The sequence below is a fragment of the Nicrophorus vespilloides genome, unplaced genomic scaffold, assembly GCF_001412225.1.
Source record: "Nicrophorus vespilloides isolate i.1.1-1 unplaced genomic scaffold, Nicve_v1.0, whole genome shotgun sequence".
In the NCBI taxonomy this organism is placed as follows: Eukaryota; Metazoa; Arthropoda; class Insecta; order Coleoptera; family Silphidae; genus Nicrophorus; species Nicrophorus vespilloides.
In genome coordinates this window covers 267,706-294,679 of record NW_017098910.1, presented here as the reverse complement: position 1 = coordinate 294,679, position 26,974 = coordinate 267,706, and the positions used below count along the sequence as shown (strand labels likewise).

The window sequence follows — 26,974 nt, the reverse complement described above, 5'->3', positions numbered from 1 at the left end:
TGTAAATTCTTTATAGACATTTATGAATTGAAGTTTTGCTGTTGTTATTTACACATATCACGTGTATTTGTTTACGTCTCGAAATCAAAATTTGAGATTAATTTATCAAGATTTACCAATGATTCTGATTTATCCGAATTATGACCATAAAAATCTATTTATAGCTAAATCGCACAATCATAAATAATAGAACTTTATTTACTTAAATAAAGTAATTTCAAGTAGTTCTGAATTTACATATTTGAATTGACACATATTTGCTTACGTTTTGTAACTATTAATAGTTTAGCGAGATGTTTATCATAGAATATAATTTCAGTAACCTATAAACTTAGTTTTTTTTTTCAATAATTAATATCTATAAAACAATGTTTTCTAGAAGCCAACATATTTTTGCTGCATACATATATTTGTTTACGACTTACGAAATGTGATTGATTTATCGAGATTTAAAAGTGATAAGTTTTATCCGGATTCTGGTAATCAAAATACTTTTTTTTTTGCATCATTCAATAATGAATTATTTAATAATAATTAGCATTAAACAATTCATTATTGATTGAACAATGCGAAAACACGAAAAGTGACAGAATCGAATCACAATAAAAGCACCAAAAGGTTAGCCATATTCTGTAAACAAATAAAAATAGTGAATTTACATTTATCTGAAGTTATCAAATTATTGATTATTAATGAAATGACTTATAAGCATAAGGAAGAGTATTTAGTATAAGTTTGTTAGTGACGCAACATTATTAATTATTTATAATAATATTAACTTTAACACATTTATAGAGAAACTTGTTATTTTGGATTTTGAGCTTTCCTGTTCATTTTTCAGTTGTATTAATCCCGATAAAGGACATAAAAAAAAACGATTTCATAGGATTAATTACACTATCTTAGTATTCTATTATCTTTTGTTTTTCTATTATCTTTCATATTGCACAAAATTCTGATGATTTAAGATTTATATAAAAAATAAATGAAGTTATTGACAGCTGTATTGACTTAAATCACTATTTTCGATTTTAATTTAGTAATTAGATTTTTCTTTATTGCATATAATTATTATTTACAATTTTCATTGCTCGCATTAATATTACTATTATATTCTTTGAATTATTGAATAAATGTGATTCGTTTTTGTGTCAACAGTACAAAATCGAATTTCCTATGAATTAATGTGAAATAAGTAAAACTTAAATCAATTTGATTAGACAATGTCCTTATTGTGTGAATAGATTGTATTTAGTAAAGGAAAAAATAATATTAAATCAAATAAATTGACTCGAATTAATCCGAACAGCTTCGAAGAATCTAAACTAGTTATCGAATATGTATCGTCTGTAATTACACACAATTCATTAAAATTGCAGATGTTTCCCTGGAAACATGGAATCAATAGTTTACATCGCATTAAATTTACATTTGCTATCGATAACAATTATATTATTCCATATTTTTATTTATTTATTATGATGGAATTTCCATTTATTAGAATGTGCAGGAATTAAAAGTGGGATAATTCGACATTATTTTTCATTCGCATTGGAACTGCTGCGCACATTGGTCACATTCCACGTGGAATAAATAACGTTTACGCCTCTCTCTCTGAATGCATTAAAACGAAAAGCGATGGATGGATTACGTTTGCTCCGAAAGTATGCATTACTTTGCGTTTTGCTATGTTGTTATGCGTGTATATGTTCACTATCCTTTAACTATTGCTGCGGTATCAGCATTTATATTGTCTTGTTTGTTTATGCACATTCGTACCTGCAGGAAATTGCATCGGGTACGTTTCATAACGATTTCATAAACACTTTTTGGGATACCATCGTCCTCTCTCGTTTATTACGAACCAAATAATAAATAGCTGAAACGCACCGCCGCAGGAAGTACGCATATCCTTTTTTTATTAGTGCACTTAAAATCCATTTTATGAGAATCCATTTTTATTCATACTTTCCTTTGAGAATAACATTTTTATTTCATTTTACCTCAAATAATTATATTAAAAGAAAATACTTGCTTCAAAAGCTTTTTTCAACTCTAAACTTTTCCTATTGAAATAACGTCAGCGCAATTTTATAATAGTAAATATTCACTACAAAAGCTAAAATCAGTAAATTCTCAGATCCTTTTATTATTACATCACTTTAGATCAATATCATGTACAACCTTTTTAGATCTTACTTTTTTTTCCTTACAGAGTAACATGTAATCGAATTGGCCTCATATAATTATGTCAAAAGAAAATTTCCATTACAAGTAAACTTTTTTTTTGCTTCCAACTTTTCCGTCTTGCAATCACATCGTTGCAATTTCACAAGAGCATTTTTTCAACAAATCTCTTTAAAACGACTCAAAACATCATCTTAAAATCAATATTATTACGTACATCCTTTGATGATCCTTACTTCCTTACAGACCAAGATTTAATTGAATTGATCAAAAAAAAAACTTTAGTCAAAAGCTTTTATTCTATTTTTATATCGTATTGAAATAAAATCACATTTTCATTAAAATCAATTAAATTACGACGTGCATGCATTTTTGATCCCGATTTCGTAATAAAAAATATCAATTTAATTTGTCTCAAATAATTAAGAACCAAAAATATGAAATGAAATATATCTTCCATCAAAAGTAAATTCATATCAAGTTTTCCTCGTGACTTCACATTGTAATATCATCATCGCAGTATAATAACTAATAATTGCGTCAGCGAAATGTCAATGTCATTAAAACATAAACTGAGATCGTTCTCATTATTTATTAATTATCTTGTTGTTTCCGTATGTTGATCGTATTGAATACTAACTCTTTGATATGCAAAACGCAACTTAAGTGGAAGTAGATTGAATTACTTCTCCACCATTTGAATAGTCACTGTGATGACATGACTGACAAGCAACAAATTACATTCAGACTTGTATGAAAAAGAAAGTATTATTTCAGTTACAGCTGTAATCTCAATGGAATTTAAGTAATGAGAAATGTTTTTGTCCAAACTTTACAGATTGTAATAACATCAAATACTTTTTATAGAATATTTGCGGTTCTAAATACTTAGCATAAACTTTTATAATAAAAATAACAATTTAAATAAAAGTAACTTAAATATCAAAATATTACAAATTCAGCTTTAATGTTTTTCTGGATCGTTTTAGCTTTTAATCTTTTAAATAATGTGGATAATGTTCAAATAATAGTGAAGTTCCCATCTCATTTTATAATAAATTTTCTACGCCTCAGGAAGTGTTGATAGTAACTTTAGCTACTATCTTGAACTTTGTAAATGATTGCCCTATGAAAGATAATTTATAAGATACACAATTTCTCTTCAGGGTTAAGGGTTAGGGCCAAAGCGTCTCATAGTTTCTTAACATAACTTACATGAATCAATATACCTTCGGAGCGCTTGATAAACAAGGGCAAGTGGAAGTTATTTATAGTTCGGTTGAGAGTGATTAACTATTCCTATTTGCACTGCCAAACTTACTACTTATATATTCGCCCTACATTTATCAACTATTCAAGATAAAGTTTAGAAAATTCATTATTTATTGATCTGTATTCAATTTAATCGGAATATATAGTTTTTTTTTATAAGAATGTTGCTACAGTTTTGATAGAAATGAGATAACTGTATTATTCTTCTTAAAACTCAAAAAAGTATAAGAAACTTAGTTTTACCTTAATAAGTAAAAGTTTATAATTAATATTCTTTCTAATTAGTACAAAATAGGAAAAGAAAAGATCTTTGTCCCAAATTTGGACTAATAAACATCATCATAAATAATAATAGGAAAGTCTATACAAAAAAATATATTTTAATAAATATTTTTCATTGAAAGTCTAACAAGAATTAAACATTGTGAGTTGTTGAAATTAAAGAATTTGTTTTATTACTAAAAACAAATTTAATTGATAATTAAAGAACACTCGTTAATTGTCACCTGTAACTTCGAATTATTTGTTTCTAACCGGAATGCGTTTCGAATGAAAATGTTGTTTGAACTCGTAATTCGCTTTAATTGAAGTGTTTTTAAAATGTGGTTTTGCTAAGCGACCGCATATCGTGTGATATGGTTAAAAATGTAGTAGTATTTAGTTTGTAAACAAATATTTGCAAGTTTTTTTTTAACGTAATCTTTGAATCTTGCACAATTACATAAAAATGATTTGAAGTAAAAACTGTGATGTTTTTCGAATAAGTCACTGAGATTCGATAAAACGCACCTCACGTATTGTTTTAACTGCTATAAATAGTAAATAAATGTCTTTTGTTCGCTCGTGAGAATCGCCAATGCGAGAAGTCCAATTCTTTACGCTTGTTTTTACATTGTAATATTGTAATTATTTGTTCGTATTGAAATAATGTTTATAATTTTAAATAAATAATTTGCAAAACAAGATGAAAACAGCAGAGAAATATTCGATAAAACACACGTCACGTATTGTTTTATACCCAGACTGTGGCTTCCTTAAAGAACAACAACTACTGCCTATTCCATCCATCGAGTGTGTAGGGAAATAGAAAGATTTAATGTTTGTGAGTGTGAGAGAGATGAGAGATGAGAATAATTAATGTAGGAGAGAGGAAGATGCGCGGACGGCCTTGGCTTAGGCTTAACGCCGGCCAGTTTAGAACTATTATTAAACTATTTTGGTCCTAAATAAATGAACAAATAGTGAGTACGTGTCGGCTGCTGCATTATTGCATAACAAATGGGGACGATCTGTGTAACGGCTCACACCACAACGACGACGACCCACGGCTATTGCAATTTAACACCATTACATCTTCAATTATACTTACAACTGAAAAGAATAACAACAATAGTGAACAAATTGGGATGAGGCGAGGAGTGAGCTTCAAATTATACAATCATATTTGTCACCTATCGCATGGCATAAATTTACATTTTTAAATCGCACGTGTTCTGCTAGTATTTGTTGTTCGTCGTCCTGTCAGAACGAGAACTCAACGCACATGTGTATATTCCCATCTGTTGGATCTTTCAACAAAAAAAATAAACATGCTGCAAAACAATAATCATTTTATTATTGCAATTAACCATTCTACTGAAGATGTGAACTTTGACGTTGTAACAACAATCGCCAATTATTGTCGCTTCCGCGATTTTCTCGCTTTTGGCTCCGGCTAAATAATTTATTTTTAAATATTGTTTTCCTCGCTTCGCGCGTTATTAATAGCCTCATACCAGTTTTTATTAGTAACTTACTGTTACGTTAATTTGCATAACTTTTTTTATTCTCTCTCGTTCGAACTTTGTAACAATCATGTTCTTAGCTTTGTTTTTACTGTAACCACGTATTACGTTAATTGCATAAAAAATAGATGTGGTATTAGTATTTTTTTAAAGTTTTCTTGAATTATCTACTATTTATAAAAGAGTAATGTGTACCAACTTAAAGACCATAAGTAACCATACTTGTCAAACAGCACGTATTGTTTTCAGTTGTTCATAATTCCTTTCAGAATTTATAAATCTTGATAAAATAAATTTGAAGGTCTATTTACAACACATATTTTCTATTTTTCTATTTATTATCAATTGAATTTGATGCAACTGAAATATCGTATTTATTTTGGAATTCTGAGAAGCACGTAGAAATGTGCAGAAGGAAATGAAACGAGTTCTGCTGGAAACGTAAATAGCAAATTCCACTGCGGTCTTTAAATTATAGACAAAAGAGGGTCTAATCCGGTTGGAATGTAAACGTATTTGGGCGAAAACTTTCCTCCCATAAAACCGTTCATTATTCGACTCCCACTGTTGTTTCTAATGAAACTATTCCAATTCCATCTATACTAGTTTAAATTGAGACGATCCAAAAGACTATTACGAATCTATTTTTTAATTACTTTTATAAATCTTTAGAGAATTAGGAGAAAAACGAGAAGCAAATGAAAGTAATTTTCCATCTTTGTGGCTAGGAAAATATTATCATATAAATAACCTTTTAGCGCATGAGGTAATTCATTTTTTTGTTTGGTTATTTGCTACCCGCTTCATAAGCTCTTAATCTGTTTCACGCTACGCGAATAATTCATGCATATTCATTTTATTTTAGATAAAGTTATATCTGCAAAGTGTATTAATAATTCATATGATTTTATAATAATCATAGATATTTATAACTAAATAGTAGTTAATGTTTTTGGTAGTAAATTTATTTCTTCTTTAATAAAGGGAGAATCGACAAAAATATTTTCTATACTTACAAGTTATTTTTTTAAATTGAAAATCTAATTGTTATATAATATAGATATACAGTGAAACCTCGTTTAACGAGTTTAATCCGTTCCAAAATTTCCGGATATTATGTGTAACATATTCAAAAATACACATAATATGTGTAAACAAGTTTTAAAAATGATGTAGCAGGCGCGCAATCCGGAACTTCTCTTCTCGTCGTCACTCGTTATGCTCGTTAAGCGAGTCATTTTTCTTAATTTTTTTAATTTAATTAATTCTTAATTTTGCACGTTAAACGAGGTTCCACTGTGTATATATGATATCAATATTAAATTTAAACATAAGATTTCTTTTAATGTACAGCAATACCTCATATAGTGTGGATTAACTTGTACGGTTTGAAAATTGCAAAAAAAAACTAAATTTTAATTGAGCAAAATTAAAAGTAAAAAATTAGTTCTTTAAACACTATTTTTAACTTAGTAAATATCAATAACAACAATTTCAAAGACATTACTAATCTGTTCGATAAAAGCAACGATAATTACAATATTTAGATGTAAAATCTAAAAAACATGTAATGTGCAAAAACTGAAAACGTTAATTTTTCTTGATATATCTTTCATCATTTTGGAAATATTTTTAGATTCTAATTACGATTGACATAATAACAACAAATACGTGTAGATGAATAAACTGCCCGGTTTGCGTTTGTTTATTGAACAAAATTTGTCGATGCAAATTTATGATTATCCGGATTGAATAATGCATCGCGTTATTCGATTTAACCATCCATACGCACTGCACAAGCTTAATAATAGTTGTTTGTTCAATATGAAAAAAAAACCATCAACGAAAAACAATTTAATATATTTAAATAAGTGCAGCATTAAAGTATATGATTCAAATGATTTATAGTCAAATGGATAAATGATTAATTACTTGATTAATTAATCATTTCTTTATGATATGCAAAGATTACTAATCGAATTAATAATTTGTTTATGAGTAATTACTAATTATTTTCTCTATATAGAAATACTCAGGGAAATAAATCTAGTAACATTATTGTGAATGACACTATTTCAAAGATAAGATAAATGAAGGATCAAAAAAAGATAATTTCAGCGAAACACAAACTTTCTTCTTCTTCTTTTTTTCATGTTCAAATGAAATGAAGAAGAAATATCTGAAAGAGCAATTCATAGTCTGTAAACGTTTCAACGTTGTTCTCATCCGCAATTAAATTGGAGCACTATGCTTCTTGATCCATTCAGTATAATATTTGCAAAAAAAACATATACATATTCCGATGAAAATGAAGCAATTTCATATGTCTGCGTGCGTGTGAGGTGAATGCAAAATGTATACGCATTCAAAAATAAAATGGTCCTTAACTGTAAATAGATACGTAATAATCCTAATCGTACCTCAAGCATTGCCGTGATTCATTGATCAATCGTCGCGAATTTCATCATGATCGCAGTGTCGTGATTTATACACATAAAAGTCAGTTTTTTTTCAATCACACTACACTCAGTCAGTTTCCTTCCTTCCTCGATGCTGTTAACTACTACACCTCTGCATTTTCGTTTATCGTTCTGCGGTTTTCTGTGCAAATGCAAATGGATGTCGATTACACATGTAAGCATTTTATTATTTACGTTATGTCTGCACAAGATAACAATAAGTAATATAATAATCGCTTAATTGAAGCATATTGCATAATAAAATGTATGTTACTATTTTTTTATAAAGAAAATCGAATTTTGTCTTCAAATTTCACCTCAAGATTCTGATTCATATTAAGAAATTATCTAATTACAGCAACTATTTATCATGTTGCAATCATGTATAAAAGGATGTGAGTTAATTGTTAATATTATCATTATTTGATGATGAATTTTATTTAAAAATTGTTTAATTTAAACGAATATTTTTTAAATATTTGATATTTTCACGTTAAATAATTTGTGGTCTATTAGAATTAAGAATACCGGTAATAATATAGGCAACCAGATGTACGAACAGTCTTCTTCAGTTAAGTTTATCATCTTCTGAGTAACATTCGGCTTAACGTTATAGTGTTACATTTATGAATATTATAACAATACCTCGCATATTGCGGCTTTGATCAGACCATGGTTTGACTATTGTACGGTTTGAATTATTCAAAACAAACTAATTTAATTCAGCAAAATAAAAATAATTTCTAAAAAATTCATACACAAAATTATTTTCTTATATGTATGTATTAGTCCGAATTCAATTAATCCGAATATCCGCATTATACTTATAGTAATATTGACTTTAGTTAATTAATCATTTTATAACTAAAGTATAGTTTTATCTGCATTTGAATGAATTAATTAATTCAATAACTTTACTTACTTTAATATTTTGTTTATTAATGTTTGATTTGATTAATGAATGTGAAATAATGGAGGAAAATAGTTTCCACTATTTTTCAATATTCTTGTGGCTATTATTAGTTGACTCACTTCTAATGAAACAAAATGACAAATATATGCAAATGCATTTTTTTTCGCAATTCTCATTATTTTTAATCATTTCTGATAATAGTTTTATAATTTTATACAGTTGAGTTTTTTTCACGTCAATACAAATTTTTAACTTTATATTTGAAATTATTTCCCGTTTATAATTATTCAATATTCGGTTATAAATATTCAATGAATAATAATATTTATAATAAAGATCAATCTGCAATAAATTTGTTAATTAATAATTGCTTTTAATTGTATAAATTCTACGTGTTCGGATTAAATAAAATTGGTTTACAAATGCGCAAACATTCGACATTTTCAAATATTTATTATTACGTACGTTTTCGCTTTTATTTAAAATAAAAACTGCAGATTTTTTTTACATTGTAATTTTTTAATTGAATCTTTTATGAAACATATATATCCATTTATTTTATTGAATACAGAATATATGCGCTAATGGGTTTAAAATGTAACACATCTTTCCGTAAAGGAATCTTTCAATTATTGTAATGCTTAACGTATAATGGTTTTTGGAGAAAATATTTTCGAAGCTGTTGACGCAAGCATTTAAGAACGAGATGAGAATTGCTAAAAGGAGTTATGTATGCGTCCCTACTATTTTTCTCGAAGAAAAAAAAACAAGGATGAAAACAGATCACATGATGGAAAGATGAAATAATAATGATGATGATGATCGAAGTTGGAACATATACACACACTTGCACAAAAAAAATGTACGAAAATGGAAATACTCGCAGCGGATCAGCCTCATTAAACCGAAGTGCGCTCAAAGACAGGTGCTCGCCTTGCTTCTTGCAGTCAAGTGGTTTAATGGTTTTTCGCGCTACGAAAACTTACAAACTTCCTAATTACGAAAGGAGAACACGTTTCGTTGATATAAAAGGTATGTTCAATAAACGTAACGATAGTGAATATTATTTCTAGTTTAAAAGTAAATAAATGCTGTTTGAAGTCTAGATTCAATTCAGTTTAAGAAAACTGAGTTGAAGAAAACTAAATATTTAAAGTAAAATGTTTGAAAATTAAATATAGTGATCAAAAGTGGGGATTTTTTTTTGTTTTAAATATTTTGTTAGTGAGATTTTTGGTAGAAAAAAATATTTGTTTATCAAATTAACGCATCGAGTTATCGTATTTTGAGTTTTAATTAACCCGGCTTATGTAATTGGAATTTTATAAAAGCGGAGAAGTTTGTTCGTTCCATTGTTTTCCGCAGTTTTTTAAAGCTTCTAATGAAGTTAGTGCGGTTTACCTTTAACATCGCGCCACCCTTAATACCATTTACTGTTGCGTTCAGCGAACATAATTTAAATATAGTATTGAAACTGTTTTTTTGTGTCTACCTTTAGACAGAAGTAACCTTTAACTGTGTGTAATTGTAGGATGGCGATTTTAGTTGTTGTTTGGATATGTTAAAACAGAGCATTAGCTACCCATTAGCTATGCAAGTGGATCACTTGAAAGTGTTGCTGAGTGACGTGCTGCAACTAATCATTGCCGGATTGACGTTGCTGTTGGAATGCATCGCGGATGGTTTTGAAAAGGTTTTCCATTGTTTTCGTTATAGCTTTCGTAACCATCCAAGTTTTAGTTAAGTACAGCGAATTGTACTTAGTTTATTATACATCATTTCGACCAGGTTACGGCCATACATGACGATCTCTCTCTCTCACCATACTTGCATTAGCGAAATCTTGTTTTTTTTTTATGCATTCGCTTATTAAAAATTATGTTCCGATGAATAATTTTCTTCTCTTGTTGCTGTTATAGGGGCTCACCTGAGGCAGAAGTCCTTGGACCCGGAAAGGCGGCGGCAGTCCCTTGGAACGATCCTTCCACACAGAGCGTCAGATTCTTTTCTTGACCCTCATCATGCTGCTATACTGTTCAGGGATTCTAGAGGAGTAAGTCCTATTCAAACCCTACAGCTATTAGTTGTAAGCTACTTCTACCCAATTGCATCATTGGAGATAGGAGACGTGCGTCTTTAGGTCTACTGTGGCCATTGTTAACAACAGATCGATCTTTATGCCGTTTGCGTTCAATGTATTCCTCCTCGCAGCGCGAAACGTAGTTTTTTGTTTTAATTCCGGATGCCTCCTCCCCGTCGTCAAAAATGTCCTTCCTCGGTTTTATTCCCTCTCATCCAACGGAACGTGATGAGAATACCAAACGACGCTTCTTGGATTACTGCTTCATCCTTCGACTCAAATTGCCTGCATAATTGCTCCGTCGTGCATATTTTCTTCATCGATCTTAATTAAAATATCAGATTTCAACCCGTTCTCAGAGTTTTACTCTAATTAAAGTGCCCATTCAATCTCGGGAGTCTTTCAATTCTTTATTTGTAATGTATAGGTACAGTCATTTAAGACACTCTTTGATTTTCGCTAAGTGAATTCGAAATCGATATACCATTTTAGAATTGCGATGTATTTCTAGATTCACTATAACTTGGTGCAGAGTTCCAAATGAAATAAAGATAATATAAATCGCCAGTTAATCGTAGTACGCAATACGAAAACCAATTCATATATAAACAATAACTGAATATAGTATAAACAAGTGTATAATCATAGCTGACAATTTTATTTTCATTGGTTTCTAAGATATTCAACAGTATATAAAATTTCACTGGCACATTCACGTTTATTTTACTTGTGAACTTGAATTAAACTTAAATAATCAGTTGTTTTCAATTAAAATTAAATTAGTTCTGTGGATTATTTGTTTTACATTCGGATCTTTATTTAGATAATCCTCAGTGCAAGCTGCTGAACTTAATCAGTCGGCTGTTAAACCAAGTGAACTAATACGTTTACAAGTAAAAATACAGGATAAGTCTCCCAGATTAACCTTAACTATCCTCGACGCCATTAAGTATGCTTTTGATGTTCCTGCCAAGGTATTCGCATAGTTTCGCTATATAGAGCAGTGTCTCTCATATAAAGCATAATATATATCTTATTTAGATTATATTATCATTTTGCATCTAAACTCTTTTTTAATTGGTTTTAATAAGTCACTTTATGAAATACGACATAAGTCAGGAGTTATATTTTTCAATAATACTGAAACTGTGAATGTATACAAATATTAAGCAAAGAGTGTTGGCAATGACGAAAATACATTAATTAAAGATCAGTTTGCACAAAATATTATGGATACTTGCACTTTTGTTACAAAAAATGGGTTTCTAAACATTTGTTTTATTTCAATATTTGTGTTTTATTGGATTTAGTGTCGTTACGTTCTTCGGCATCATTGAGAAAGCAAATTTCTATTCCGAAAATTGCATGTTTCCATTTTATTTATCAAGGTCAATTTTCCTTCCATTTATATATGTATATATATACATATTGCTGCTTTTTTTTATTAGTGCATTGAATTGGAGAATCTGCTTAATTATCAGTGAAATCACTAGGATTTATTAACTAATTGGATTATTGTGCAATCCAGATAGGATTATTCCGCTACGTTGAAAGGTGTTTTGAAAGTAAAGCGTAGAAAAACTTATATTAAGTATATATATACCATGTAAATGAATTGGAGAACATTTGAAAACAGTTGGCTCGGCAGGCGATGCCAAATTAGCTGTGACATATTTTTATAATTAAAGAAATGCGCTGCTGCTGCAGAAGGAAGCTTTCGGTGCCAAAGTGTTTCCAATTAGGAGAGACGTCTGCGGTTTTTAATACAAATTTATTTTTTGTGGACTGACTCTTGAATGCGAATACCAAATAAAGCGCAACATTTTCAAGTCGCTTCCTGTAACGGCCAACAGTTCCAACTTTTACCGACAGATTACTTCCCCTCCATTTATGGGAGCGCCATCGAGTGTCAATGCTGGTACTAGAGATCGATCCTGCTGCAAGCTCTGCTCTCCTGGTATCCAGGACTACTTGTTTTCAATCTGATTCCGCAATAAAAAAAAAACGCATTTCTCGTTTATCGCTTGTTGCTTATTGTTATTAAAATAAACAATGTTTACTCGCGTCGAGATGGCAGAGCTGAAATAAAATATTTCATGTTTTCCTGCATTAACAAAAGATTATATTTCGCGCGCGCTGATTGTGGTTCTTTCGATTCTGGCCTGGCATTGAGTTTGTTCATCGATTGTTTGCTCTGCATATAACGTATTTTGCTGTTTGCAAACTGAATTATTTGTCATTGTAGAATCGATGTTTCGAAGTTGAGGTGAACAACAAACAAGAGAAAAAAATTATACGCAAGCGCTCGGCTCCGTGCATAATTCGAAATTTGTTATCCGTCCGCACATACATATACTCACATGTCGTCATTGTTAATAAAAAGTTCCATTCTGCATGGCGATATCAAACGCAGCATCCTCTTCTTCACCTGCTACATTCGTTTTTAAAGTGCTTTCTCGTCTACAACAACAAAAATAACAACTTGAGTGAGGCGTGTTCCGAAGTGCAACAACGAAACTATTTCAAACTCTTTTGCGCAATCCGCTGGACTGGAAACATTACGATTTGCAGCAATATTTCCATTTTTGGAAATTCGCAATTATCCGAACGCGTTTTGTAATTGTGTGTGCCAGTGCGTGTTTCACTTCTTTTGATGTACGTCGATGGAAGAAGGGTCAATGTTTACGGTTGACCTATTGGTCACTCCGCGTAAAAGCTGTATTGCTATTAATAATTTGACCGTTTTTTATGTTGTTATAACATTATATAAATAATCTTCTTGGGTTTAATCGAATGGAAAAAAACGAGCGGCGATTCCTGCAGGTCCTTCGAAAACATAAGGACACCTCCGGTTTTGCACATCATCTCGCTCACTCTGTTTCGCGTCATTATCGTGCAATTACTATAAGTGCGCTAAAGGAAGGAGTCCACTTGTTTATCAATATTTTTATTTACGTAATAATTTAATCACTTACGTTTGCCTCCGTATTATTCGAGCCCACTCCCAGATTGAATGCATCTTCTCGCAAACGCCATCCCCCCAAAAATCCGGTCGCGGTGATGGAGAGAGGATCTAACTGCTGCCTCGAAGTGTGTCTTTTTAACATGGTTCTTCTAAACAGTGATTTACCGTCATGCTAATCACCGGTATTTGAGTTAGAGGCCTCAACAAAATATCCAATAAAATTGTAAATAATATCGCATCCACAATGCATTAACGTAAGCATATTGAGCAAATATTGTATTGGTTCTGTTTGACTTACTTATCTAAATGTAGTGCGTATAATAAATATATATATATATAGGACTATATTTATTTCGACGCGAGGAAGGACGTGCTTTTTTTTCTCTCTCGATTTGTTGTTGGCGCCATCTCCGGATATTACCGAAAGAACCGGAAACGATGTTCAAACGGTTCACGGCGGAAACCGCATCCCCAATGTCGACGCCGCCTCCGCCACTTCAGCCTCTGAACAACTCCGTTCAGGTGAATTGGTACACGAGGTTGGCTTCTAATTTGAAACGGAGGCATCCGAATCTATCGCCAAGGGCGTTCTTTAAAAAGGCATTGGTAATTTGTGTTAATCCATCATAATATTATTTGTCGTTTACTAAATCAATTTCTTATAATCTCATTTTGCTTGCAGCTTCCTGTCGTGGACCCGTTCTTGGAGAAAGTGAATATTACCGATTTAGGTAAGTTATCCAAGTTTTACTTTATATTCAATTAAATTACGTTTATTACGTTTTCTAATTATTTTTTATAAATATCTCTATATACTATACTCTCTTAAAGAGAAAATTGATGTTGTTTGCTAATATTGAGTTAGTATTTGCTAAATGAGTTTGTTGAACCCTCTATCTATGTATTACAACCTTGACTAAATAATACAAAATGACAAGATAACAAAACGAAATGTGTGAAAACTACCCGAAGAAGTAATTAATTATCAATTTTTAATCTTTGAATTCTTTGCTTATTTTGTTACTATATGTAAATACTGGAATCAGGGGAGCCTAATTAGATTTCGGTTTCCAAAGCACTGATTTGGTGGTATTCATAAAACAAGGCAATGCATTGAATAATTGAATACAATATAAAAAAATAATAACTAAACTTATAAAATACCAAAATAAACATTTAATAATTTTAGAAAGTACAAGGCTATATTATTCAATAATTTAACATTGTTAAAAGTATTGTTTATATTTATAGAATATTCGTAATTGATCAACAATGTGTTGTGTTTTTGAATTATTGCATTGGATCGAGTTGTTAACGATAAATATTTTATGTAATACATTATTTAGAAAATAAAATTTAAAGTGCGAAAATTTCAAAAAAATATGATGTTTGGCAAGCATTTATATTGAAATGTGGTTTTTCGTGCCAAAACCAATTGAAATATTAAAAGCAAATTATGCGAATGATTTAGCATTTCATTCGATTTCGTTGCCATAAATAACGAATATTTATTATTTAAGATTATATATTGACTTTTGAAGATGATTGGGAACTAGATCAAATCGTATATTATAATGTTAAAGGAGGCAAATTATGTTCACTATTTATTTAAATGCTTTGATTATACAGTAGATTCATATATTATTGCTAAATTAAACTATTATAAATGTACTAAATTGAACTGATGAAATTAAATGAACTTATTGATATTTTCAAAGTTAAACATATAACTATTTCACTCAAGAGTAAAATATGACTTTTCTATAAATACAAAAACATGATTATTGATATCTTGTATGAAAAGTGTATTTTTAAATAATAAGATGCACCTTTATATAATAGAAAAATCGACTTCAAATTGGATTGCGTCTTAAGGAAATTTAAAAAAAAAATCGTTTCTAAAAAATTTTCCTTTTAAATACAATACCAATTCCAAAAAAATATTTTCAACTTTATATGCATTAAGGGTAATGAAAAGTTTAGAATATCTAATCTAGTTCTGTGCAACTTGAGTGTTAAAGTACTTTATATAAATAAAAATGATTCTTACGTGATCATACTAGAATTAAAACTATGTTATATCAACTATTGAACGAGCATACTATATATATATATATGTCAATTCTCTCAATAATATTGTTAAGTGGCAGTTGTTGTTCTCTTTTATGGAAATTTTAGTAAAAGTAGCTTGCAATACTTGGAATGTGTATATACATTTGAAAGAAGGTTGTTTATTTAATCGATTTATTCAAACAGATTTACATCAGCGCGTGTATCATCGCTGAAATCAATTGTAAATATATTTAATTGAATAATTTTAACTATAAACTATATAGATTCTTATAAAAAATAGGTTATAAATTATGTAACATGACATATTTTTTTATAAATAATACATTTTTCGTTGCGTATTTTTTAGATATATATTTTTTTAAATTTAAATAACAAAAAAAAAATGTAAACAAATCTTTTAAGACAACAGAGAAATACTATTGGTATTTATGGAAATATTGAACAAGAAACGTGGAATGTGTAAAAGGTATTTTTCTTATATATAGTGTTCATTGAATCCTTTTAACTATGAAGAATATTTTATTTATTATTGTCTTCGTCGTTTATATTGGCTGATGCAAATTTTAACTTAACGAATAGAAAATCCAATATGGTTTGATTATGAAATCTTGGATAAGGATAAGGTCTTTAAGGAAGACAGAAATAATATAATATAAAAATGAAAGAATACGGATGATAAAACACATTGAATTTAAGATGAGATAATGTTTTATAAAATTGGAATGTGTAATATATGAATTGCATTCCGAAGGCGTGGGAATTGCAATGAAGCGATGATAAATGTGCTCTGCGATGGGTGGAAGTGTTTGGGTTATCCATCGAGGTGTTTGGTAGTGTGAGGCCTAGTGTAGTATTCCAGTCGATGACGCGAAACGAAATGCCGTGGCTCGTGTTTTTGGCACATGCATGCTGCGATCCATCGGTGCCAATAATAGCAATAGCACGTCCATTTTGCCTCCGGCCATATGGTCCCAACACCAAGACGCGCCTCAGTCATCCCAGTTTTTCACCCGGATCGAGCTTCCGTGCGCGATCTCTCTCTATCTCGCACACACAAACACACTTCTACTCTTCGAATCTTTTCATCTCGCTCTTTCAACCATCGATCAAAGGGATAAAGATCGTCTTCCAGTTCCGAAGAGACGAGCATCTTCGTCAACCGATGGAGCAACAGTTTCGCATCCACGATACAACTTAGAAATGATAGTGCATTTAGTTCGAACCGGTGCTGAAGATTCAAAAGACAACCTATTAAAGATTGTTCACATTGAGTCGCAGAAACTTATTAATTTCGAATAATGAAGAACACGATGTTCCTTCTTCGGCTACAACCAAACAGAGTTTCGTTGCACGACACGCTAACACCGAGCCTCCTCGATTTGTAAATGTTGTTGTTTTCGTCCGGGATTTATATGTAATTTCGCAACGCTTTGGAGACACAACAGAACCTCGGAATGCTCTCCCAGTTTCATTTAACTACATTTATATATATTTTAAATAGACTGCGTCTGTTCCCTATGTATATGCATACGAGTGTATTCTATATATACTACATATTTAAACGCATGGACCTAGAAAATATGGTTCTTGTACAACTTTTACACCTACACACTAACTGAACAACAAAAAGCGTTCAATTAACAACGCAAACTCGAGTGGCCGAAGATGACAGGAAAAAAATAATATACACATATAGTTTCGAGTTAATGGTGTGTAGATCTCTGACCCGGTTGGACGTTTGCTCGCAGAATACTGCCTACCTGATTGAACGCTTGCAACTTCAATTGCTTCGTATGATTTCGAAGCCAAGAACTCAAACGAAATCTTGATTTTAAAAGAAACAAAAAAATCGTCGCTTCAGTTAAATTATATTGATGCGAAAACATGATATAATACGGATGGAAGAAATGTGCTAGTGGCATGAACGCGAAGTCTTGAGTTGTGCAAAGTGCTGCAGCGGTTGATGTCGGCTGGGTGTGAACATTTAAAGTATTTGTTTGAAATGTGCACCTTATGTTGCGATTGCACTATTACTCTAACCATGTGCTTTCGACTATACACGAGGACGAAGAGGACGTCTATCGCATAGATCAGATCAAAGAGTTCGAGGATGTTTCGCAGACCACTAAAGAATGGCTAGTTGAGAAGCTCGAAAAAGGTATACAAATACAGAAATTCAATACTTTCTTTTTAATACTTTCGATAGTATTAAGACTTTTCTGTAAAATCATAGATTAAATTATTGTTTGATTATATTCTAACAGCATTTAATAATATCAATTTATTAGATACAAAGAAAACAAAAAACAAATACATAATATATTAAAGCAATTACAAAATATTGATTCATATACATAATGAATAAACTTTCAATCTAACTACATTTTGTTTTATTACATTTGCTTAGTAAATATAGAACTAATAATTAGTTATTCTCATTGAATGTTTCAGTGCGATTTGAAACGATCGTGTAATATGAACTGAACTAACAATAATGACTAAGTAGTAGTAAATAACTGACCTTCCTCAACGTCTTGCGCATAAACCTCGTAGAATCCAGATGCATGTTTGTAAGTTTACATCGGGAATATAGTTCGTGATTGTGCGACGTCGTTTTATAAATAAATATTATGTGCCGCACTTGAATCGATAGCATAAATAATGGTAATGATGATATCTAGTGGTTTACTCGGAATTTCATGTTCAGTGTGAATCGCTGACCTACATCATGACTAATAAAGATTTATTTTAAGTAAATGCAATAATATTTTTTTCTGAAAACAATTCTTTAAAGTCGAACAGCAATTTTGTTGAGCAATTTGTAAAATTATCTAGTTTTTTATTGAATTTATATATCGGAAATATTGTTTTTAAGAGATTTTTTTACAAAATGATTGATTGCCTTTTCATCCAAGCGTTACACGTCAATTGTATCTGAACCATTCTTTACCTAATGCTGTAATAAAATTTTCAGATATGATTCAGTTTACAATGATTAATTAAGATTGTATTGTTTCTTTATTTCATCAAAAAATATTATCAATTGATATAGTGATTTATATCAGCGTTTCTCAAACTTTTTGCCAACGTGACTCAGGTTGAGAATTGCTGATTTATTTTATTAGCTCTTGTGTATTTTCAATATCCGAACCATTAGAATTTAAATACGAATTTAATTATATATTTATTAGTATTACATCAGATTGATGTAGAAATTAAAAAATAGCAATATCAATAGATTAATTAAGATTGTATTGTTTCTTTACTTCATCAAAAAATATTATCAATTGATATAGTGATTTATTTCAGCGTTTCTCAAACTTTTTGCCAACGTGACTCAGGTTGAGAATTGCTATTTTATTAGCTCTTGGGTGTTTTCAATATCCGAACCATTAGAATTTAAATACGAATTTAATTAAATATTTATTGATGTAGAAATTAAAAATTAGCAATATCAATAATAAGAAATAATAGCACGCCACTGTTTTTTTTTTGTTCAACATTAAGCACTGAAAATTTCATAATATATATTTGCATTTTGTTTGTTCCGTGACGCAATAAAATATAATGTTATATCCATTTATAAATAGTGGCAGTTCGTTCCGTTTTATCTGCTTTTGAAACTTCTGCGTGGGCATTGAAAACTTATAGTTCTGTTTACACAATACAATTATAACTCGGAAAACTTTATTATAGGCAGCCGACTTAATCTCATTGCCTGAAAACATTTCCACGTCCGCGGACAAGAAATAAAAACATAATGCTTAATAATAACCATACGTTTAATTATTTTTAATTTCTTCTATATATTTTCAAGGATTAGGTTAATTCGAGAAAAAAATAAGTTAGTTTCGAGATCACTTTGCTTTAAATAAAGTAATGAAGTCTTGCAATTAATAATAATCTTAACTTGATGCTTATTAATGTCTATGCCTAAAAATGAATATTAAGTGTTAAAATTATTTTGTAAATAAAATATATTAAATAATTCCATTATTTCGACAGAAAGTTAAGTTGATTTTTTTGATAATTATTATAATTTGTCTATGTAAAAATTAATTTGTATGTACAAAATGTTGCCAAACAATTGCAATAATATTGAAGTGAGTATAATAAAGAAACATTGCACGAAAGAAATAATCTTTGAATTTGAGGAATCGCATGTTATGTCAGCTTGTTTGTATATTACAAAATTGTTACGCACCCAATCTGAACAATTGAAATTGCGCAATACTAGTTTGATATACAGGTATATCCGTTCCAAAGGGTTCGTAAGTCGAATTTGTTCGTAAGTCGAAGGAATTTTAAAATTTTCGTATTGCTGCATAAATTTGAAAATATAGATTAAAATAAAGAAAATACTTACTTACAAATACTTTTCAATATAGAAATCACAATTATTTAATAAAAAACGACAAAAGAAACAAATGCAACAAAACAGATAGTACATCTTCCAAAAATATTACATTTTATTAAAGAAAATATCAATTTTTGTTTGGACAGTTAATTTTTTTATTATTATAGATCTCCTTGTAACAAGTTTGAGCTTTTAGAATTTTGTTCGTAAGTCCGAGTGTTCGTAAGTCGTATACCTGTATTATACATATTGTTTCTAACATGAATTATGATGAACATTAAAACGGGGACCTAAATAATGCGATGCTGCATTTGATTGGGTTATCCGGCATTCGTAATTATTAATTTTTCAGACGAGTTTAGCTTAATTGAATCGTTGCAAAATAGTGCAGTGTATTGAAATGCGTGCGATGTTCTTGCAACACTTTCAATCTTTGGCCGGAATACTCGTTGACTTGTTTTGCAAAAGGCGAGGAATGTAAAGTCGATGTCGCATATTAGTTAATGAGAAACATGAAAAGAAAAAAAAACGAACTGCACGGCACAAACAAGCAACGCCGAGATGTATAATTAATCTAGTTTTTTTTGTTTGCAATTGAAACAACAGCAGATGCTTGTATAAATAAAGCGCGGAAGGATTTCTTCGTTTTCTTTCCGAAACCGCTTTCATTTCACTCTGGCTCGTTTTGTGTGTTTCATAGCGTGACGCTCCAGCTGGCGTCTGCGAATCTAAATATTATTCCCCAGTTAAATCACTTGCCAAAAGGAAGCTGCAATGTCAAGAGCAAGTTGTTGTATTTCGAAGCGCGCATTTATTTAATATTTTTCTTTGCGTACAAATAACATTCGTTCTTTTACAAAATTTCTGTTTCGTTTTGCAGAGGAGGACGAATCGCAGATATTCGTCAAATTCTTCAAGTTCCACAAATGCTACGATCTAATACCGACCTCTGCGAAACTGGTCGTATTCGATACGCAGCTGCTCGTGAAGAAGGCTTTCTTCGCGCTGGTGTATAACGGCGTGAGGGCCGCTCCGCTATGGGACAGCACACGGCAGGAGTTCGTAGGCATGTTGACCATCACGGACTTCATCAAGATCCTCAGGATGTACTACAAATCGCCGGAGGTGGCGATGGAAGAGCTGGAGGAGCACAAGCTGGACACATGGCGACAGGTGTTAAAGGATCAAAGACCTTTGACGAGCATCGGCCCGGACGCCTCTCTCTACGACGCCATCCGAACTCTGATTCACAACAGAATTCACAGGTGGATAATAAAAACAATTTTTTTGTGTGATTGATAAATATATATAATATATAAATTATTGTTTACAGGTTGCCTGTAATTGATCCGGAAACTGGCAATGTTCTTTACATCCTAACACACAAGAGGATACTGCGTTTCCTTTTCTTGTACATAAACGAATTACCCAAGCCAGCTTACATGGGCAAGACCCTGAGGGAAGTGAAGATCGGGACGTACGATAACATAGAGACTGCTTCTGAAGATACCTCAATTATACTAGCTTTGAAGAAGTTCGTGGAGAGGAGAGTTTCGGCCTTACCCATCGTCGATCCTGAGGGTCGTCTGGTCGATATATACGCCAAATTCGACGTCATCGTGAGTGCACAGTTCGGATTCAGAACGTAATTGTATTTGATGTGCTAATTTTTCTTTACCATTTTTCTACAGAACTTGGCTGCGGAGAAGACGTACAATGATCTTGATGTTTCCCTGAAGAAGGCCAACGAACACCGAAACGAGTGGTTCGAGGGAGTTCATAAATGCAGGCTAAGCGAGACGCTATTTGCCATTATGGAGAAGATTGTGCGTGCAGAGGTTCACAGGCTCGTCGTCGTCGACGATGAGGACAAGGTCATAGGCATCATCTCGCTATCCGATCTTCTCTTGTATTTGGTTCTCAGGCCGTGCGGCGAAGATGGTTCACCCAATGGCGTCGCTTCGGTAAGAGCTCAGGTAAAGATATATTTTGATTGGTTTCTTCTTGTTCTTCATTTATGATATATTTTCAAATTTGCTTTTGTTAAATAATCATCACCTATCACATTTTTTTTATTAAAAAAATCATAAAATAAAACATCAACTTAAAAATCTATTTTTCTTTACTTTGACTGGACAAAGTATTATGATTAATTGATGTACTTGTGTATCATTTTTCTTGTTGCTAAATATGTATGAACTGCGGTTGTTTGATCTAATAAATATTATTTTGTTGTAGGATACGACGTTGAATGATTGCCAGAGCGACGAATTGACGGAGACCATACTAGAGGAGGAGGAGCACGGGCAGGAGCTAGAAGAACAAAGAAACGGTGTGACTGAAAATAGTGAGGTGGAGGACATTAAAGAAACGGCTGCTAACAATAGTCCGCCGGATTCGCCGATTCTGAAGGCGACGACGACGTCGGCATTGTCAAACGACAATGCGATGTATCGAGAAGTTGCGGTGTCCGGCGGTGAATAACGTAGGAGCATAAGGAAATAAATAAATAATATTAATAATTAAAGGAAGACGAAGAAGATTGAATTATGAGATGAGAAAAAGAAGAAAAAAAAAACTGAGAGAAATAAAAAAAATATGCGGGTTTTAAAATATAAACATGTAATTACATAGGTACCTATCTTATATATTGTGTATAATATCTAAAAAAAAAAACACTCTGGACATCAGCTGAATTGTCTCTTCCTTAACTTTACTTAAGGGTGGGGTATGGTTTTCTTTCTCTTTTTTTTTTGTTGCGGAACAGGAGAATAGATAGATTTTTTGTACTTAATTGTATATTGTACCAAAGACTGTACTGTTCTAGGGCTAATCACTAATCACTTTCTTATTTCGTTTTTCCCCTTCGTTGTTTTCAATAAATAGATGAATAAATACAATTAAGGAAGACGCAATCCAGGTGATGAGCGTATTGTGAACGTGCTTTATTTATTTAAAAAAAAAATTGAAGATAATATCGGTAAAACAAAATAAATCGACAAGTTGCGATTAGTGTGTAAAGAGAGATGACAGAGCAAATAAATACCGATAAGTTTAATTAATACCGTTTGCTTCTTCGATCGGAAGGGCACGCTAGGTGTTGCTCTCGCTCGTTCTTACATTTGAAACTCACACAAAAACTATATTTTCAAAGGAATAATAAATTAGATAACAGATATTGTTTTTGTTTTTGCTTTCGTAGACACTTTCAATATTGTAATATTAATTGATACGTGCAAACCTTTCTGTTTTGCTACAAACGACGATAAATGATAATTCAAGTGCTTAGGCTTTTCAGTTTACGTTGTTATTATTATTATTATTTGGATGAGTCAAATTTGGAACAATTTGTTGTTGTACAGCTGAGAATGTCTCATGGTTCTGCAGATTATATTTTTAGATATTCCTTATTAGAAGAGTGTTTTGTGGAGAAGAGAACTACGAAGAGGAGACTGTATAAAAAGTCTTTGCAGAAAACGTGGCTGTACTGAGGTTGATTCATGTACAATTGTTATAATCTTTACTTTTATTTCGTTTGGACACCACGCAGACACTTTTCTTTCATATAAAATTTGTATCGGATGGACGAGATAATAATAATTAGGCAACAACACGGTTTATATAAGAGTTAAGCGCATATTTAAATAACTGAAAACAAAACAAAATATTACTATTAATGATTAATCGATGGAAGAATGGAGAAAACAAAGGTGCGCGCACTTTGTAATTTTTTATAAGAGAATTGTAATATGTAATAGGGAAGATGTCGATGATTATGATGGTGAAAAGAGAAGATGATGATATGTACAGTGCAAAATGAGTGAGGACGATTCGCAACCAGTAATTTATTGTATTGTATACATGGCTCGACGGAGACGTTCTTCGTGAGCACCAAGTTTCGTAGCTTTTAAGTTGTACAACGATGTAGTGATCTTAGTAGATAAGGGGGCGCATTTGGCCTGGCCTAGAACACGCTTACTGTGCGTTACAAATAATTTAAAAACAGAAACAAACAAAAACAGCAACAACAACAAAAACATAAGTAAAATAACAATGATTCTTTGAAATGTGAAATAAATTAATAATTACAAATGATATTGTCGTCTTTTATTCATTGAAATGAATTCCCTGAAACATTTATCCTTTTTCGATCTACATCTATTGATTTTTTCCAAAACGATTCGATAAACAGCCATTTAATAATATTTGTTATGAGTAAATATCTGAAATTCAATTTTTTTTAACAAATATATTATTAAAATGATTAATTTATAAAGTTCACTTTATTTTGCTAAATAAATATTTTTCTTCAAACAATTACTTAGACAACAAGATTAGATTTTATATATGTGCAAATACTTGATAGTAGCTTTGGTCAATGTCCTTTTGCTTAAACACGTGAAAAGAATGTTACGAAATAGTTCTTTTTTAAATAATTTTGTCTCAAATGATTCAATCTAAATATTTGATTTCCTTCATATATTGAATACTTGCAATACATTTGGTTGCATACAAGTTCGTTACTAAGGTAATAAATTTATTCGATTTAATAAAAGTACTTTGTAAATTTTAAGGTCAGCGTCAAAGTAAACCCATGTTTATTATTCCACAAAGAAGTTCATATAATGGTAAATGTATAATAATATTGATAATAAGTAAATTGTAATGAGGAAAGCATTTGATTTTGTAACAACAATGCAGAAGATTCTAATCCGAAGTTCTGAATTACAGAAGTTTTACGTAAGTAAATAAAATAACATGATATTCTTGTGGTTTTCTATAACCGCATTAGCAGAAAAAAATCGTGCCTAGTTACAACGAAACACTTTATTCTCAAAATATACTTACGTGAGACATCGTCATTGTCGCGTATTTAGTAAGTGTAGTGTAGAACGTTCCCAAAAATTTACATAATCAAACTAAACGATGCACGTGATATTTCTCACACATTTATTTATGACCACTTCATTCCATTTATAAAAGTTTAATAATATCAATGTTCATTAATTAATTGATCGATCTCTAATTCAAATATAAATGTATCAACATTGCGCAATTATTATAAGATAATAAATACTACATCACAATAATGCATGTAGTATTGTTTTTTTTTTCAATTAGCTATTATATATATATATAGATTGGAATCATTCCAAATGGTTATACATATTTGATTCAATAATGTTATGGTTATTATACATATATACATACATAAAAAAAAATAATAATAATAAGAAATAATAATAACGGGGACGCTATTTGCAATAGTCACAGTTCATATATTTGTACAGTTTATCGTAAATATCTAAAATGAGTTAACAATAAACGAATGGAATAAATTAATTAAAAAGATCATCTTTACGAGTGAAATCACAATGTTTAATTTATAAAATAAAGTTTAACAAAAATAAATATATATATCTGTATGTACACACGCACAATCTACCTCAACTACTGATCAAGTTTCCTTAAATTAAAATGAAATGCGATGAGTTTGCTAGTAAAGCAGTTTCCGCATGTTCTCGTATGCCGCATTCATCACGCCCCAACTGAGGAAAGCACGCAGACAATTCACGTGCACACCCCGATAGAGATGCTTCAATTTGCCGCCACGTTCGTTATAGATCTGCTGAAAGACGACGAATATACTCGGACTGGGTCCACCTAATCTGCTCTGCATGGTGATCTTCAGCACGTTCAGCGGATAGAATATGCTGGACACGCAGGCTCCGATTACGGCTCCGCACAGGAACTCGTTGATGGTCTTCTGCAACCACAATTTGCTCTTTGGCAATCTGGACTGTATTTCGTCGCGCGCTATGAAGAAGCACGCATTCGATGGACCGTTCCTTAAGATGATTGGAACGATGCCTCGGTAGTATTCGCGGAAGCCGTAATGCAGACCGACAGATCTGAAGGCGTGGTAGGTGTTCCTGAAATGGTTGTGGTAAGTGGAATCGGCGAGGAGTGTTTGGATTCGTTCGAATGGCATCAGGATTACTTCAACGGAACCTGCCACGATTCCGCCGATCGTCTTCGCCATGTACGGATTGATTCCCTCCTGCATCAGCGGCCTTCGCACTTCTTCGTACATGCCGAACATGATGGACAGGGAAATGGTCTTCTGTGCTAATGGGGGCATCATCCCTCTGTACAAGAAGTAAATGCCTTCATTGTGCAGCTGTTTCACAGCTATTGACGCTGATATACCATCTAGCATCTAAAAGCAAAAAATATAAACCATTTAACATCAATACATGCTTTATCAATTTCAACTTACTTGTCTAAAGATGATTTTATAAACTGGGTAGGTGAGGGTGATATTGATGAATGCAGCTCCCCAGCCACATGCAAACTCCTTCCAGTTAACATCTCCAATCCGTTGTTTCACTTGATCCAATGTGACTACATACATCTTTTGGTGTGATCTTTACTCAGCTTAATGTATGAGGTTCCATTATAATAATTCCCTTTCGCAGGAACTTACTCAGTAGTGTGAGGTTATATAATTTTCGATTTAAAATTTCGATATGGGCGTATTTGGAAGGTTTGACTAGAAAATGTGTTCCTTCCAACTAGAATTTAGTGGTGGATAGGTTAAATCACTGTACTGTATAATCACTTGAACTGGCTATGTGATGTTGAGACATCTTATCTGATGGTGTCAAAAAACGACATCTTATCAACTCCAACCCGTACTGCTGGGGATTTTTACGATTCTCTCATTTGACGTCATCACGATTTCACGAAAGCCACAATAATTACTAACGGATTCAATTGATTCGTCTCGTTAATCCAATTTTACACCATCCAAGAAAATATCCAATGAACAACATGGACAATTTACGGTGCAATCATTAAAAAAAAGTGCATTTCATGACGCA

General features: G+C 31.5%; 2 protein-coding genes across 3 annotated transcripts in view; one reads left to right on the top strand and one right to left on the bottom strand.

Moving 5' to 3' along the window:
• Positions 1–24,085, top strand: part of LOC108563529 (5'-AMP-activated protein kinase subunit gamma-2-like) — a 99,212-nt gene extending 75,127 nt beyond the window's left edge. Inside the window, exons 6-11 of one of the 2 annotated variants that reach the window (XM_017922230.1) lie at positions 10,535–10,668; positions 14,343–14,391; positions 20,971–21,355; positions 21,424–21,709; positions 21,782–22,054; positions 22,329–24,085. In XM_017922230.1, the coding sequence (XP_017777719.1) occupies positions 10,535–10,668; positions 14,343–14,391; positions 20,971–21,355; positions 21,424–21,709; positions 21,782–22,054; positions 22,329–22,574 (1,373 nt within the window). In that variant the 3' untranslated portion in view covers positions 22,575–24,085. Of the gene's footprint in view, positions 1–10,534; positions 10,669–14,342; positions 14,392–20,970; positions 21,356–21,423; positions 21,710–21,781; positions 22,067–22,328 lie in introns of both variants that reach the window. The other variant, XM_017922229.1, reaches the window with a different exon arrangement.
• Positions 24,086–25,319: 1,234 nt separating this feature from the next.
• On the bottom strand, positions 25,320–26,945 carry LOC108563564 (solute carrier family 25 member 51). Its single transcript, XM_017922277.1, has 2 exons — positions 26,371–26,945; positions 25,320–26,310 (listed from the first exon to the last, which is right to left on the bottom strand). Exons 1-2 carry the CDS (start codon positions 26,503–26,505, stop codon positions 25,588–25,590), a joined length of 858 nt encoding a protein of 285 aa, XP_017777766.1. The 5' UTR covers positions 26,506–26,945; the 3' UTR covers positions 25,320–25,587.
• Positions 26,946–26,974: the final 29 nt, after the last annotated feature.